Source organism: Helobdella robusta, assembly GCF_000326865.2.
Source record: "Helobdella robusta unplaced genomic scaffold HELROscaffold_7, whole genome shotgun sequence".
Classification (NCBI taxonomy): Eukaryota; Metazoa; Annelida; class Clitellata; order Rhynchobdellida; family Glossiphoniidae; genus Helobdella; species Helobdella robusta.
In genome coordinates, this window is record NW_008705398.1 from 4,788,294 (window position 1) to 4,803,121 (window position 14,828).

Here is a 14,828-nt window from a genome sequence, read left to right on the forward strand (position 1 = left end):
ATAACGAGCGGTTCCAGTGCTTATTCCTAACTACCATTCTCTCTACAACTTTTCCATTCGGCTTTCATTTCATCATTCTGCCTCGATCACTAAATAACATAAGCCTGACATTGTGGACGAGCAAAAGTTTATTGTTGGAAAAAAAATTGAAATCAATTATTAAAAAATGGGAAAAAATCTTTTATGATTAATTATTGCAAACAAGAGAATTGCCAATAAATCATAATGAACATGCCATTAAATATATAGGCTATATTGTGCACATGGGACTGGCGCTTTACATCATAATACACATTTAATGCTTGCATTGTGGTTTGTTTGTTTGTATGTATGTATTTGTATGTATATTTTGTATGCTTTGTTTGTAAGTAAAAATGTATGTTTTGTTTGTTTGTATGTATGCATGCGCATTTTTATTTATATATATATGCATGAATGTATGTATGTACGTTTTCATTTATGTATGTATGTATGCATGTATATATATGTATGTATGTATGTATGTAGATATGTATGTAGATATGTATGTATGTATGCATGTATGTATGAATGCATGTATGTATGTATGTATGTATGAATGCATGTATGTATGAATGCATGTATGTATGAATGCATGTATGTATGTATGTATGTATGTATGTATGTATGTATGTATGTATGTATGTATGTATGTATGAATGCATGTATGTATGAATGCATGTATGTATGTATGAATGAATGCATGTATGCATGAATGTATGTATGTACATTTTTATTTATGTATGTAATATAATTTTTCTGACATTAATAAACTAAAAAGAATTATAAAAAAGTTGAACAATGTTGAAAGTAGTGTTGAATTTTTGAAATGTTGCGTTAACAACAGTCTGTTACCAAAAAAAGTATGTAATATATATGAATGTATGTATACATGTATGTATGTATGTATGAATGCATGTATGTATGAATGTATGTATGTACATTTTTAGTTATGTGTGCATGTATGTAATATGTATGCGTGCATGTATGTATGTATTAGGGATGCACCGAAGTTCGGCCCTGGCTCCGGTCCCGGCCAAAATCCGGCTTTTTTTCAAATCCGGTGGAATCCGGCCCCGGCCGGATTTGGTGGCCGGATTTAGGGCCGGATTTAAGCGTCTATCAACTTTTAAAAATGTTAGAAATAGAAAAAAAAATTTCATTGAATTCAATTAATTTTATGTCAATAAGTTAATGGCTAAAGCTAAGCTAAAGGCATACAAGACACATAATAACAACATCACTAATTGTGAGGTGATCTGGACAATTTTTCTTTAAGCTATAACATGGGTTATGCATAAATTATAAGCTGATCTTTGTGTAAAAGAACTTGTGCACGTGTATATACTATATATTGATAATTGCACATGACGATATATAGATGTTGGTAAGAGAGAGAGATACATAAGCACATAATTTAAGAACATGGTATGTTAAAGGTTAAGCTAGGTATACATGACACATAATTACAACATCACTAATTGTGCGGTGAGCTGGACAATTTTCTTTGTGCTTTAACTTAGGTTATGCAAATATGCATAAATTATAAGCTGATCTTTGTGTACAGAATTTGGCGTATCACACAACTTATTCATATATTTGAATTAAATAACTATTTGCATGGTGTTATTTTTTGATGTTCAACATGCAGATAACCGTAAATGTGAGTATTTTTTCTAACGTATGTAAAATGGTAACTAAAATCCGGCTCCGGCTCCGGCCCCGGCCGGTTTTTGAATTTCAAATCCGGCCAAGTCCGGCCCCGGCCGGATTTGAAAAACCTGAATCCGGTGCATCCCTAGTATGTATGCACGTTTTTACTTACGTATAGTGTATATAAATGTAAATATGTATGTATATATTTATTTTTATGTGTGTGAATTAATTCATGTGTGTGCATGTCTTTCTTTATACACGTATGAGTACCTCCACATTAACATGTTTGATTGCTGTGCTTTATTTTTTACGTACGGATCTACGCGTGTATGTTAGCGTGAGAATGGAAAAGTTAGTTGGCGTGCAAGCGCACATCAGTGGTCGAGTGTACAATCTCCGGCACTTCCTCCCACCCTAAGAAACATTCTCTTGCCAGCTGACCACAGTTACCCGGCCCGTCACGCACATTAACGCAGATTGTTTGTAACCAAGTGTTACTCCATTGCAACGGATCAACGCCCCGCAAGCTGACAACTCACAACAAACCACACAACAACGTGAAACAAACCCCAACAACAACATTCCTTCATTACAACAGAGATTCACTATGGACGTACACTGGATATCCTATCTACCTAGGCATGCACTTTTGTATGTTCGTGTCATCAATTCACTGTTCACTGCATATCTACCTATGCATGCACGCATGCAGTTCTTCCTATTCGTGTGTGTGTGTGTGTGTGTGCGTGCGTGTGAATTGTATTTATACTTTAACACTGCCACACGCACAAACACTTACTAAGGGGAGGATAAACAAAATGCGAACAAAACCGCCACACGCGGGCAACCAGGACTGCATTCCAATCTTGTAAGGTTTTGAAAACTTTTGAAAACATGTTTAATTAATTTGTTGAATCGTTGAATTACAAGAAAATGTAAATTAATTAATTAATCAATCAATCAATTATAATTAATTAATTGATTGATCAATTCAATGTACACATAAAATAATTTAATCTGAAATGGTTCATGTTAGAAAATGTGATTGAAGAAGGATCAGTTTTTTTTAATAAAATCTCCCAAACACCATGTATACAATAAATTTCAACATATCCGTACCTGACTATGTTTATAAATACACATGAGCACTATTAATCACTCATTCACTCACTCATTCACTCACTCATTCACTCACTCATTCATTCATTCACTCACTCACTCACTCAATGATCGAATGAATGAATGAATGAATAAATGAATGAATGAATAGATGAATGAATGAATCAATCAATCAATCAATCAATCTTTCTATCAATCAATCAAATATAAAAATAACAAGTCATACGCAAGCACCAACTTTCAACCAATGATGAGTATGTATACAAGTAGAACAAAAATCAAGTTCCATAAACACATACAAACCCAACAGCACATACAGACTCATACAAACAACAACACATACAAACCCATCAACACCACATACAAACCCATCAGCACATACAGACTCATACAAACAACAACACATACAAACCCATCAACACCACATACAAACAACAACAACAGCCCATACAAACACAAAAACAACGACGCATACCAACAGACAGACACAAAAAGACATCAATCAAGTTTGCATTATAATAAATATTTACACATGATAAACGTTCAACTGTGACATCCGGTGATTAAAAATATTTTTTGGTTACACATTCCTCGATTATGGGTCATGACGAACAATTAGGACAGATTTGATTTTTCATCTGGTAGCAGTGCCTGAATATTTCGTCAATCAATCAATCAATCAATCAATCAATCAATCAATCAATCAATCAATCAATCAATCAATCAATCAATCAATCAATCAATCAATCAATCATTCAATCAATCAAATTATCAATCTTTTAATTAATTAAATAATTAAATTATCAATCGTTCAATTAGTAAATAAGTAGGTTAATCAAATTATCAATCAATCGATCGATCAATAAATAAATCAACAATCAATCAATCAACAATAAATTGGAATATATAATTCACCAAAACTGTCTCAATCAATCTCTATCACGGTCACCGAGCAACTGATAAACGAACCAATGTAACAACCAACCAACTAACCAATCAGTGAAACGATCAATCGGGAAACTCAATGAACACTACAACCACCATCACCACACCACCATCATCGACACTACACCACAAAGCGGAACACACTACACAAAACACCACACACAACACACGAAACACCACACTCAACACACGAAATACAACACACCAGAGCCACACAACAGACAAAATACAACACAGCAGAGCCACACAGCACATGAAATACAACACAGCAGAGCCACACAACACACGAAATACAACACAGCAGAGCCACACAGCAGAGCCACACAACAGACAAAATACAACACAGCAGAGCCACACAACACACAAAATACAACACAGCAGAGCCCCACAGCACACGAAATACAACACAGCAGAGCCACACAGCAGAGCCACACAACACACGAAATACAACACAGCAGAGCCCCACAGCAAAGTCACACAACACACGAAATACAACACAACAGAGCCACACATCCCACACAGCAGAGCCACACATCCCACACAGCAGAACCACACAACACAGCAGAGCCACACCACACAGCAGAGCCACACAACACCCGAAATACAAAACAGCAGAGCCACACAGCACACGACTACCCACAGATGCATGAGGCAGGAGCACTTCGGACAGACGGTGGCAGTGCAGTCGAATGGGAAGAGCAGGTCACCGCCGCTTTCGTGCCTGCATATCATGCAACGCTGACCCTTCTGCTGGCATGTCTGTTGGTTGATTGGTTGGTCACGTGATCATCATAATTATCATCATCGTCGTCGTGGTCATCATTAAGGTGTTATCATTATCAAATGATGGTGATGATGTTTATTACGATGATGATGATGTTCATTACACTTTAGGACACTATATGCCACAAACTTCCCACATACACACATACATACATACATACAAACAAACAATCGGTGATACTACATGCATGCTTTATGCATGCATGTAAGGTATAGTTTATAAACATAATGGCATTAAATACATTAGTTAATTCTGTTGATAGAAATATTGTCTTTAATGATTTGTTATTTTATATAATCAACAAAATTGATATTTTCGATAATATTTTGTATGAAAAATGTTCTGAGTTTTACGCAGCAGCTTTTATTTCTGAATCCAAAGAACTTATTGCAACGGAATTGGGAAAGCATGTTGAAATTAAAGAAAAGAAAGCTTCAAGGTTCCAAAGCTAGTCCAAAAGCTGAGGTCGAAGATATTGTTAACTTATTGAAATTAGCAAAAGAAAAAGGGGTTTTTGATAAATTGCCTTTGTACTCGGCCGGGAGCCTGAATTTTCCAGATTTTTCTGGTAAAAAAACTATCGATGGTCAAAATGACATGAATAAAATAGTGAAATTGAAAATAAACTAATGAACATTGAAGATAAAATCATTCGTCTAACAGATTTGTTTGAAAAGTTCATGGTTGCCGTTAAACCAAACGACCAGATTATGCACAATGATAAAAATTCAACAAGTACGAAAATTGAATCACTAGCAAATTCCATAGAAAATCTTTCCGCTAAATTAGAAAATATTAAAATTCCTATGGCGTCGCATGATACTTCCCATGTTGCTCAGCACCAAATGTCGTCACTACATCAGCGTCAGTTTCAACAACAACCGCAAGGTAACCTTTTGAACCAAATCCGAAATATTCAACAACAGGTACACCCTCCACCTTTGGGTCAATCTTATTCCGATGTTCTTAAAGATGATGGTTTTTCAATCGTCCAGCACAAAAAAAGTAACAATTCTACTTTGAAAAAAAATGACGTTGACTTGAATAATTTCCATAAACCAATAAAAGGAAAATGTACGATAGTGAATGGTATAATTATGGGTAACAAAAAAATAGAAAAAAAAATCTGTTTTTCACGTTGGTAATGTTAAAAGGTGTATTAAACAAAAAATAATTGACCATTTGTCATCATTTAATATTAAAGTTGTCAACTGCTATCCGTTATTTATTTTATTTATTTATTAATCGTCCCAAAACGACTGATGAGTCGGAATCAACTTCGTTTAAAATTATAATAAATGCTGTGGATGAAGATAGCTTTTGCAATCCAGATATTTGGCCAGAAAATACTCTGGTGTCTAGATGGATATTTGAAAATCAAAATATTCCCCAATATGGATGAACCATATGAGATCTCGGACATATCACTTGGTAATGATCTTGACGATGATGATGTTGATTTTGTTGATAACAATATTACTTTTAATGATAACTTACAACAATTTCATAATAATAAGGATAATAATGTAACTTTATTTGATCACAATTTTGATCCTGATATGAATTTTTTTCATAAATTATCTTACAATTCAAATTATTACATGCCATTAGAGTTTAAGTTCAAAAAGCTAAGCCATAACCATAAATTTAAATTAATGCATGTTAATTCAAGAAGCCTGTTACATAAAATTAATGATTTGAATATTCTTTTGCATGAATCAGAATTTAATGCTGATGTTATTGCTATCACAGAAACATGGCTTAATGATTCATCCGTACATTCAGTGCAGATTAAAAACTAAAATTTTTTATTTAAAAATCGCCTAACCAGACAAGGAGGTGGTGTTGGATTTTTTGTCCGTGATGATCTTATCTATATAACTAGAGATGACCTAACTTTGATAATGGATGATATTGAAATAATGGCCATTGAAATTATCCGTAAATCTAAAAACATTATAGTGTTTGTGATGTACAGGCCACCTAATACAGATGCTTCAAATTCTATTGAACTCATTCATGATTTCATAAATAAAACTAAACGAACAAATAGAAAAATTATCTATATCACAGGCGACTTTAACATAGATTTGTTAAAAAATGATTGTCGCAATATTCAATTAGATTTTTCAAATATGTTGTCATATAACAATCTTGTACCATTGATCACAAATCCTACGAGAATAACTGATCACTCGGCCACCCTATTAGACAATATATTTACAAACGATTTTAATTCGCATTTTTCTGGAATTTTTGTATCTGATATATCGGATCACTTGCCGATATTTTCATTTTCTAATTTTAAGAATGAAGTTGATAATGTTGGTGGGTTTGACTGTGTTAAAAGGAATTTTTCTTCCCGCAATCTTTGTGAGGTTAACAAATGCTTGTCTACAGTTGATTGGTCATCGGTAGTTGATTCCTTGGATGTTGATGAAGCGTTTGATAGTTTTATTAATATTTTACAGGAAGTCATTAAAAAAAATTGTCCCCTACAAAAAACGAAACTAAAACTCTTAAAAAATCCTTGGTTTACTCGTGGGCTAAAAACTGCATCAAAAATAAAAAATAACCTTTATAAAAAATATTTAAAAAACCCCAAGGAAATAAATAAGACAAGATATGTACAATATAAAAACTTATTCACAACACTGAAGCGTGAGGCTGAAAAAAAAATATATAGAAGATAAATTAATTAATTAATAATAAAAATAATATAAAAAATACATGGAAAATTATTAACGAAGCCATTAATCCAAATAGCTCACAAAAATTAACTAGTTTTTTAACAATTAATAATACAATAATTGATAATACAAAACAAATGTCAGATGTGTTTAATGAACACTTTGTTTCATCTTCTTTTGTCAAGACTTTGAATTGTAATGATTTTGTTAGTGCTATGCGATATATGCCACCTATTAATTCAAATTATCTTGATTCTATTGAAATAAATGCTAGTGATGTTCGGAAAACAGTGATGGATCTTAATAATTCTTTTTCCATTGCAGATGATGGTTTTTCAAATTATTTAGTTAAGCAAATTATTGATAATATCCTTACACCATTGACATATTGTTTTAATCTTTCACTCGCAAATGGATGCTTTCCTGCAAAATTAAAAATTATTCCAATCCATAAGAATAGATCAAAGGATAATGTTAACAATTATCGCCCCATTTCTTTAATAAGTACTTTTTGCAAAATTTTAGAAAAAATTATTCCTTCAAACCTGATGAGCTTTTTAAAAGAAAATGATATCATCATTTCAAATCAATATGGTTTCCAAAAAAAAACATTTCAACGGATATGGCTGTGCTGGATCTAAGCCAGCATATTATTACTAATATTGACAATAAACTTTCAACTATTGGGGTCTTCTTAGACATAAGTAAGGCTTTTGATTCAATTTCGCATGAATTACTTTTAAAAAAGTTATATCATTATGGAATTAGAGGTCAGATGTATAAATGGTGTTGTAATTATCTTGAAAATAGATGTCAATACGTATCAGTGCACTCATCAAAATCGTTGTTGTTGAAAATATCAAGTGGAGTGCCACAAGGTTCAATCCTGGCCCACTTTTTTCAATTTGTTTATTAATGATGTGGTTAACTCGTCAACCATTTTGAAGTTTGTAATGTATGCTGATGATACCACCTTGTTGGCTTCTGGAAAAAATGTTCTTAATGTTGCAAATAGAATGAATGAAGAATTAATTAAAGTATGTACCTGGATGAAATGTAATGGATTAAAAATCAACATTTCTAAAACATGCTGTTTACTTTTTGGTCCAACAATAATGACTAATCCTTGTAATTTTCAAATCACATTAGATGGTATGATTATTTCAAGAACATTTTCAACTAAGTTCCTTGATGTTTTTATCACAAGCAACGTAAATTGGAATGAACATATCATGTCAATTTCCAAAAAAATAAGTAAAAACCTTGGAATAATTAATAAACTAAAAATCACATTTCCCAAATATATATTGTTAAATTTATATTACACACTTATATATCCATACTTGAATTATTGTATAATAATATGGGGCAGAAACATTAAATCGCATTTGAATATTTTAATAAAACTACAGAACTATTTCATTAGAATATTTTTTGGTTTACGGAGATATGATCACGTAACTTCTTTTAGAGTAAATCTTAACATCTTAACTCCCACACAAATTTACATACTTACAACAACAACAACAACACACGTTTAGACGACATTTTCCCCGAGATCGGGGGTTGCCGTTTGGCTACCTATGATGAAACCATTGTCACTTCTGTCATCATAAGTAATTTATTTGGCTAATTTTTACGCAGGACGCCCTTCCTTATGCAACCACAGTTATAAGTTATAACAAATTTACATACTTAAAATTTTAATATTTTTTTTTCAAGTTATAAATTTCAACAAATGTCCACAATTTATTGTAAATTACATGGTGCATAATTTAAATGATAAACAAACAAGGCATACCCATGAGTTTCGGATACCGCAACATAGAACAGAATTATATAATCAGTCGATATTCATTTATGGATTGAAATTGTGGAACAATTTAAACGTTGAGATAAAGCAAGTGGATAATATATCTAAATTTAAAAAAATTATATTGAACCTTTTAAAAAACAATCATTTTGTCAATTATTATTAAATATTTTCATTTCTTAATGGTTTATAACAAATTTATGAGATTAACATTTTTATTTGTTTACACTGATGTAAAAGGTTTTTTTTATATCCGTGTTTGTTTAGGCAAAAGCGTGTTATAATTATTATTTTTGGATTTCAATAATTTTTCATTTAACTTATAATTTTGTTAGTTATCTTTCCTGGAATGAACATTAATTTTAATTTTCTTTGGTTCATGTTAATTTTTGATTTCGTTTTATTGCTTGATTTGATGCCGTTTTTTCTTGGTGGCCATATAAGCCTTTGCGCTTCTGGTCTCCGTAATAAATAAATAAATAAATCAAAACAAACTCATACAAATACGCATAACATAAACACAAACACATACACACGAACACATACAAACCCATAAAAGACAGATACAAACACATAGAAACACGTACACGGCACACACACAAACATGACCAACCTCACACTCGTATTTGATATGTTGGACGTACGAAGCATGGATCCTGGTGATCTCAGGCAGAAGGATGTCGTTCGTCAGGTCAAGGAGGTCGTTCACACTGTACACGTCAGATCCGTCCACAAAGTGGGGTCTGTGCTGTAACTGTTCGGTTTTTCGTTCGTTCGTTCGTTCGTTTGTCCGTGTGTGTGTTTGTTTTTGTTAGTTTGTTAGTTTGTGTGTGTTTGTTTTTGTTTGTTTGTTATGCAAGTGTTTGTTTGTTACTCATTAAAATTTGACGATTAACTAATTGACTGAACGATTGATTGATTGTGGATTGATTGATTGATTGTGGATTGATTGATTGATTGATTGATTGATTGATTGACTGATTGAGTGGTCAACTAGAAAAATTCAATTCGACTGAATCACGAGGTTGAAAAATATTTTCCATTAAATGATCCAACAGCAGAACTAAACAATATCCTAATTTACTAAATTAACATAAATTCTTTTCATTAACTAAATATTCATTTTTTCATAAAAACTTAAATTAATATAACAATTAACTAATTATTATACATGAATTAAAACTTGATACTTGCTAGCACACACACACACACACACACACACACACACACACACACACACACACACACACACACACACACACACACACACACACACACAGAACACACAGACACCGAAACAAGATAACACACAAAAATACAAACAAACACACAAACGATGCCCACCTTCGTCAGCAACTTCTCCTTCCGAGCTCTGGGACACTCGACGAAAAATTTCTTCATCATCAGAATTTCTATCCTTCGATTCTGTCAACGAAATGTTGTGGAAATCTAATAAATGTATCTTAATCATTTTCAACATAAGGTCGTTGACATTATTATATTGCTGAAAACGGTGAGTTGGATCCGGATGATAAACATCCCACTCCGACTTTGGCCCCTCAAAAAAATCCGACTCCCGAATCCGGTCCCTCCCATTCCGGGTTCCGAATTCCAGAAAAATTTTTCAACTTTTGTATTATAATCTCACTTAATTACCACTACTGAATGAAAAATACTTTAATAAACACTTGAAATCAGTCACTGTAATTGTTTTTCATAGTAACATTACTTCATTTTTATGCTTTACATCATACGGAATAAAATTATGTGATTCACATTATTAGCATCTATTTATTTTCAGTACTAAACCCGATTGCTACGTATATTTACCCTCTAAAAAATACAATCTTAAAAAAACTTGAAAAAAAAAATTAAAAAATTTTAAATGAGCAACAATTTCCGGATTTGGATGAAAAAATTCTGCCCCTAGAAAATTCCGACTCCGTCCGTACTCCGGTAAGAATAAAAAATCTCCAACCGACACTCTGGTTAAAAAACCCTGCAACTGGAAACGCAGGTCAAGCAGTTTGCAAATCTTTTTATATCCTCCAAACTAACTCAAAACGATTATTAATTAGTATAGAACGAACGACGAACCTTTACTTCATTGAGTTCCTCGAGGTAGGTGAAGAGCATTGGATTGATGGTCTGGATGTTGATGACCGGTCGGTTGGACATCATTCGGAGGAAAGATTTGCTGGCCCTGCACACCTGATGAATTCGTGGTCGGCTTGTTATTTGTGAAAAGTTTTAAATACGCAGTCAACAAACAGTTCGTTCCTTCACTCATCCATCCATCCATTCATTCAAAAATTAATAAACTAATCAAAAAAGCATTTGGATCTATCTGCTTGATGTCTGATGGTTTGCAAAACTTTCAACAGCCAGTTAGTTGATTGTGAAGTCATGAAGTAAGGAAGAACTTCGACTGCCACCACAAACAGACAGACAAACATTCTACCAATCAACCGACCGACCGACCAACCAACCAATCAACCAATCAACGAACCAACCGACCGACCAGCCAATCAACCAATCCACCCACCAGCCAACCGACCGACCTTCTTGAGATCGAAGTCCCAATTGTAAACGATCCTGGCGGGGATGGCCATGGAGTCATTCCAGTGGCACTTGTTGCAGTAGAAGAGACCATCGTAATCACACTGTCGAGCTTCATTCGTCGAAGGCTCTGCGACGTGATTGCATTGATGACCACGGTTTGCTAGGTGATACATTCAGACACGTTTAAAGGGTGGTACATGATTGAAATTATGATTGTATTTAAATGTGAATGACGCGTGAAATGAAGGGCATCTAACGAAATCCGATGGCAGCTTTGCATTCGTAGCATCTGTAGTTCTGCTGGTGAAGACCTTGTTCCGGGCAGATGTTCATCGTAAAACAGGGGTTCTCCGAGATCTGCTCGGGAATGCAATCAGGGATTCATTTGTTTGTAATTTAATTAAAGTAATTTGAGGCAGTAATAATACAACGCAGAGCATTTAAACATTTTACAAATTAGATCAATTCAAAATTGACCGAAAAAGAATTATTTTTTAAAGTAAATCCCAATTTTCTTCCAAGAACATTGAATTGAATCAACGACGATGAAAAATGTTCATGACGATTGAGTGTTGGTTGGACTGACTTTTGCAGTGGTGCAGGTCCTTGTGATGTCTGAGAGGCACTTCTTGTGGCAGCAGTAGTTGCAGGCTGTCATGGATTCGACAGTTAAATAGAGTGAGAACAAAAGATGCTTTCAATTAGAGAATGATTTTAAGTAACCTATTAAGTAACTAATTAAAAACAACAGTTCGTTTATTATTTCTAGTCCAACCTATCATTTAAACATCATCATCACCAACGACACAACAACACAACAACAACGTCCTACTTTTGCATTTGTGCCAAGCTTGAAATATGCCAAGGATGACGCCACAACAAACCTGGCAAGAGAGGTTTTAGTAGGGGTAAATAAAATATTTTCACTGTTTTACATTACTCCAATGGAAAAATTAAAAGAAAAACGGAACTAAATAAATGACGGATAAATTGGAGACAGATGAACGAAAAGGTTGAAAGTAGCACAAACACCAAATAATAACAACAGCAGCAGCAACCTCACAATAACCCTTCGATCTCCCCCACTCTCTCTCCTCCATGAGGTGCCCCATGATTGCCCTGCACTCCACATTCGTCCTCTCCTCACTCTGCCTCGCCATCTCACCATCCTGCGGAGAGTAAATATTTTTTCAATGATTAACAGAATTACAATCGGAAAATCACGTGGTCTTTAAATGTATCTAACTGCTCGTTCATACATTAATTTGTATATATATATATATATATATATATATATTTATTTATTTATATATATATTTGATTAAGACTGTCAGAAATGCAATTATTGATGAAAATCACAGCATATTCGGCGTTAGTAACAGTAACAGCACTGGTGCATGTTTGGTCGGAACTATGTACTGTCGCTGATGTCGTTCTTGGACATGCATGCTGGTCTCATGTTCTTTTTTATTGATTTATATTTTTGATTCAGATTTGCTATCAAGCTTAAAATTCTTTGATCTGAAATGATTGGAATTGATGCTTTTTGCCAGATCTGTTTTAATTCGGTTAAAATAAGTCGCGAAATGTTATTTACGCTAGGATCTTTTCCATTGGCACTTTCTTTTAGCAAATTCCTATTCCACAAATAACACTTCATTACGTCAGAGTTTGTAGGAAGGACATTTCCTAGCAAATCAGTAGGTAAACCAAAAACTTCACAAAATAATTCTTTACGTGTTTTAGGCATTTTATATTTGAAAAAAAAGTATAAAATCAGTTTGGTCGTCAATGGTAACTGCGAAAAGGAATCTAGCAAAAATTAGAGATGTGCATACAAATGAAATTGAATTGTTTCAGATTTATATATTAGTTTTCATTGTTGCTAAGCATAATCAAGAATTTTAGGAGATGTTGTGTACTGTGTAGTATTTTTGAGCAGAATCGACCATTTTTATACGTTAATAGTCGAGACTTTACTTGTGTTAATAGTGAAAATCTAAAGGAGCCTAGAGGAACCTCAAGACGTATACAAAAGTGGTTTAAATTTTAGTGATTTATTAATTGACCTAAAAGACATCTTTTGACAACACAGGCATTTGAAATTTCGAAAAAAAAATTTTTCACTCCACCCTAATGAGAAAGTCGCAAGAAAAAACGCTCGCGTTTAGAGAAGTCAGTGAGAAAACTTTGTTTGACATATCTGCATGCAAGTGTGGTGAAGATTTTGATAATTGTTTTTGTAAAAACAAAGTGCCTAAAAGAGAAAGAGATTTTTTAACCGACCAAAGAACAGTGCGTAAGATGATAATTGGCAATACAGATAAAAAAATTAGTCAAAGTCTACAGAAAAGTCTGGCGAGAAAAGCCAAAGAAGAAGCCAGATTGTCGAAGATTGAAGGTCCTTGTGTAAAAAAACAGAAATGTGACAACCTGGCTTTCGATGAAGTTGAAGAAGTTGAAGAAATAAAACAAATCAATTTTCCACCTGACTCTTCAGAAGAGTATAAACCATCCACACCAAGCCAGCTTAGAAGACCTTCTCCATCAAATTTTAGAAAAAGTGTTAAATTGCCTAACTTAGCCCAAGCGTGTGATCGAACTGGAATATCCGATCGATCGGCTTCACTGCTAGTCAACGCTGTTCTCCAAGATTTGCAAATAATAACAAAAACAAATTCATCTCAAATAGTGGATAGAAGTAAAATTAGGCGCGAACGAACAAAAAGAAGAGCCCATCTTCAAAATAAGTCTTTCAATGAATTCACAGCTGTTCGTGGACTTTATTTCGACGGGAGAAAAGATAAAACAATTCAACAAGATAAAAAAGGCACAAAATATTACAGAAGCACTGTAACAGAAGAGCATGTTGTTTTACTTTCCGAACCTGGTTCACTTTTCTTAGGTCATGTGTCACCAATGTCAGGAAGTGCTAAAAATATAACACTAAGTATAAAAACATTTTTAAAAGATGCTGATTCAAATATTAATGAGTTGAAAGCTATTGGGTGCGATGGCACGGTTATAAATACAGGGTTAACTAATGGTGTTATAAGGCAACTAGAATTGTTCATAGGTCGTCCATTACAATGGCACATTTGCTTGCTGCACACCAATGAATTGCCTCTTCGCCATTTAATTCAATTCCTAGATGGAAAAACAAGCAATCCAAGATGCTTCTTCTGGTGAAATTGGAAAAATGTTGGAAAACTGTGAAAAACTTTCTATTGCTGCTTTTGAC

At 33.7% G+C, this 14,828-nt stretch overlaps 2 protein-coding genes across 2 annotated transcripts; one reads left to right on the plus strand and one right to left on the minus strand.

The window, feature by feature from the left end:
• Nucleotides 1–3,395: 3,395 nt before the first annotated feature.
• Nucleotides 3,396–12,480, minus strand: HELRODRAFT_69510 (hypothetical protein; the record flags this gene model as incomplete). The annotated part of the gene is made up of 9 exons (XM_009030589.1): nucleotides 3,396–3,444; nucleotides 4,379–4,497; nucleotides 9,639–9,779; nucleotides 10,370–10,450; nucleotides 11,123–11,236; nucleotides 11,587–11,714; nucleotides 11,845–11,944; nucleotides 12,174–12,238; nucleotides 12,420–12,480. Coding segments are annotated over 9 exons (858 nt in total), but the record flags the coding sequence as incomplete, so codon positions are not given.
• Nucleotides 12,481–13,723: 1,243 nt separating this feature from the next.
• Nucleotides 13,724–14,776, plus strand: HELRODRAFT_165142 (hypothetical protein; the record flags this gene model as incomplete). The annotated part of the gene is made up of 1 exon (XM_009031015.1): nucleotides 13,724–14,776. One exon carries the CDS (start codon nucleotides 13,724–13,726, stop codon nucleotides 14,774–14,776), a length of 1,053 nt encoding a protein of 350 aa, XP_009029263.1.
• Nucleotides 14,777–14,828: the final 52 nt, after the last annotated feature.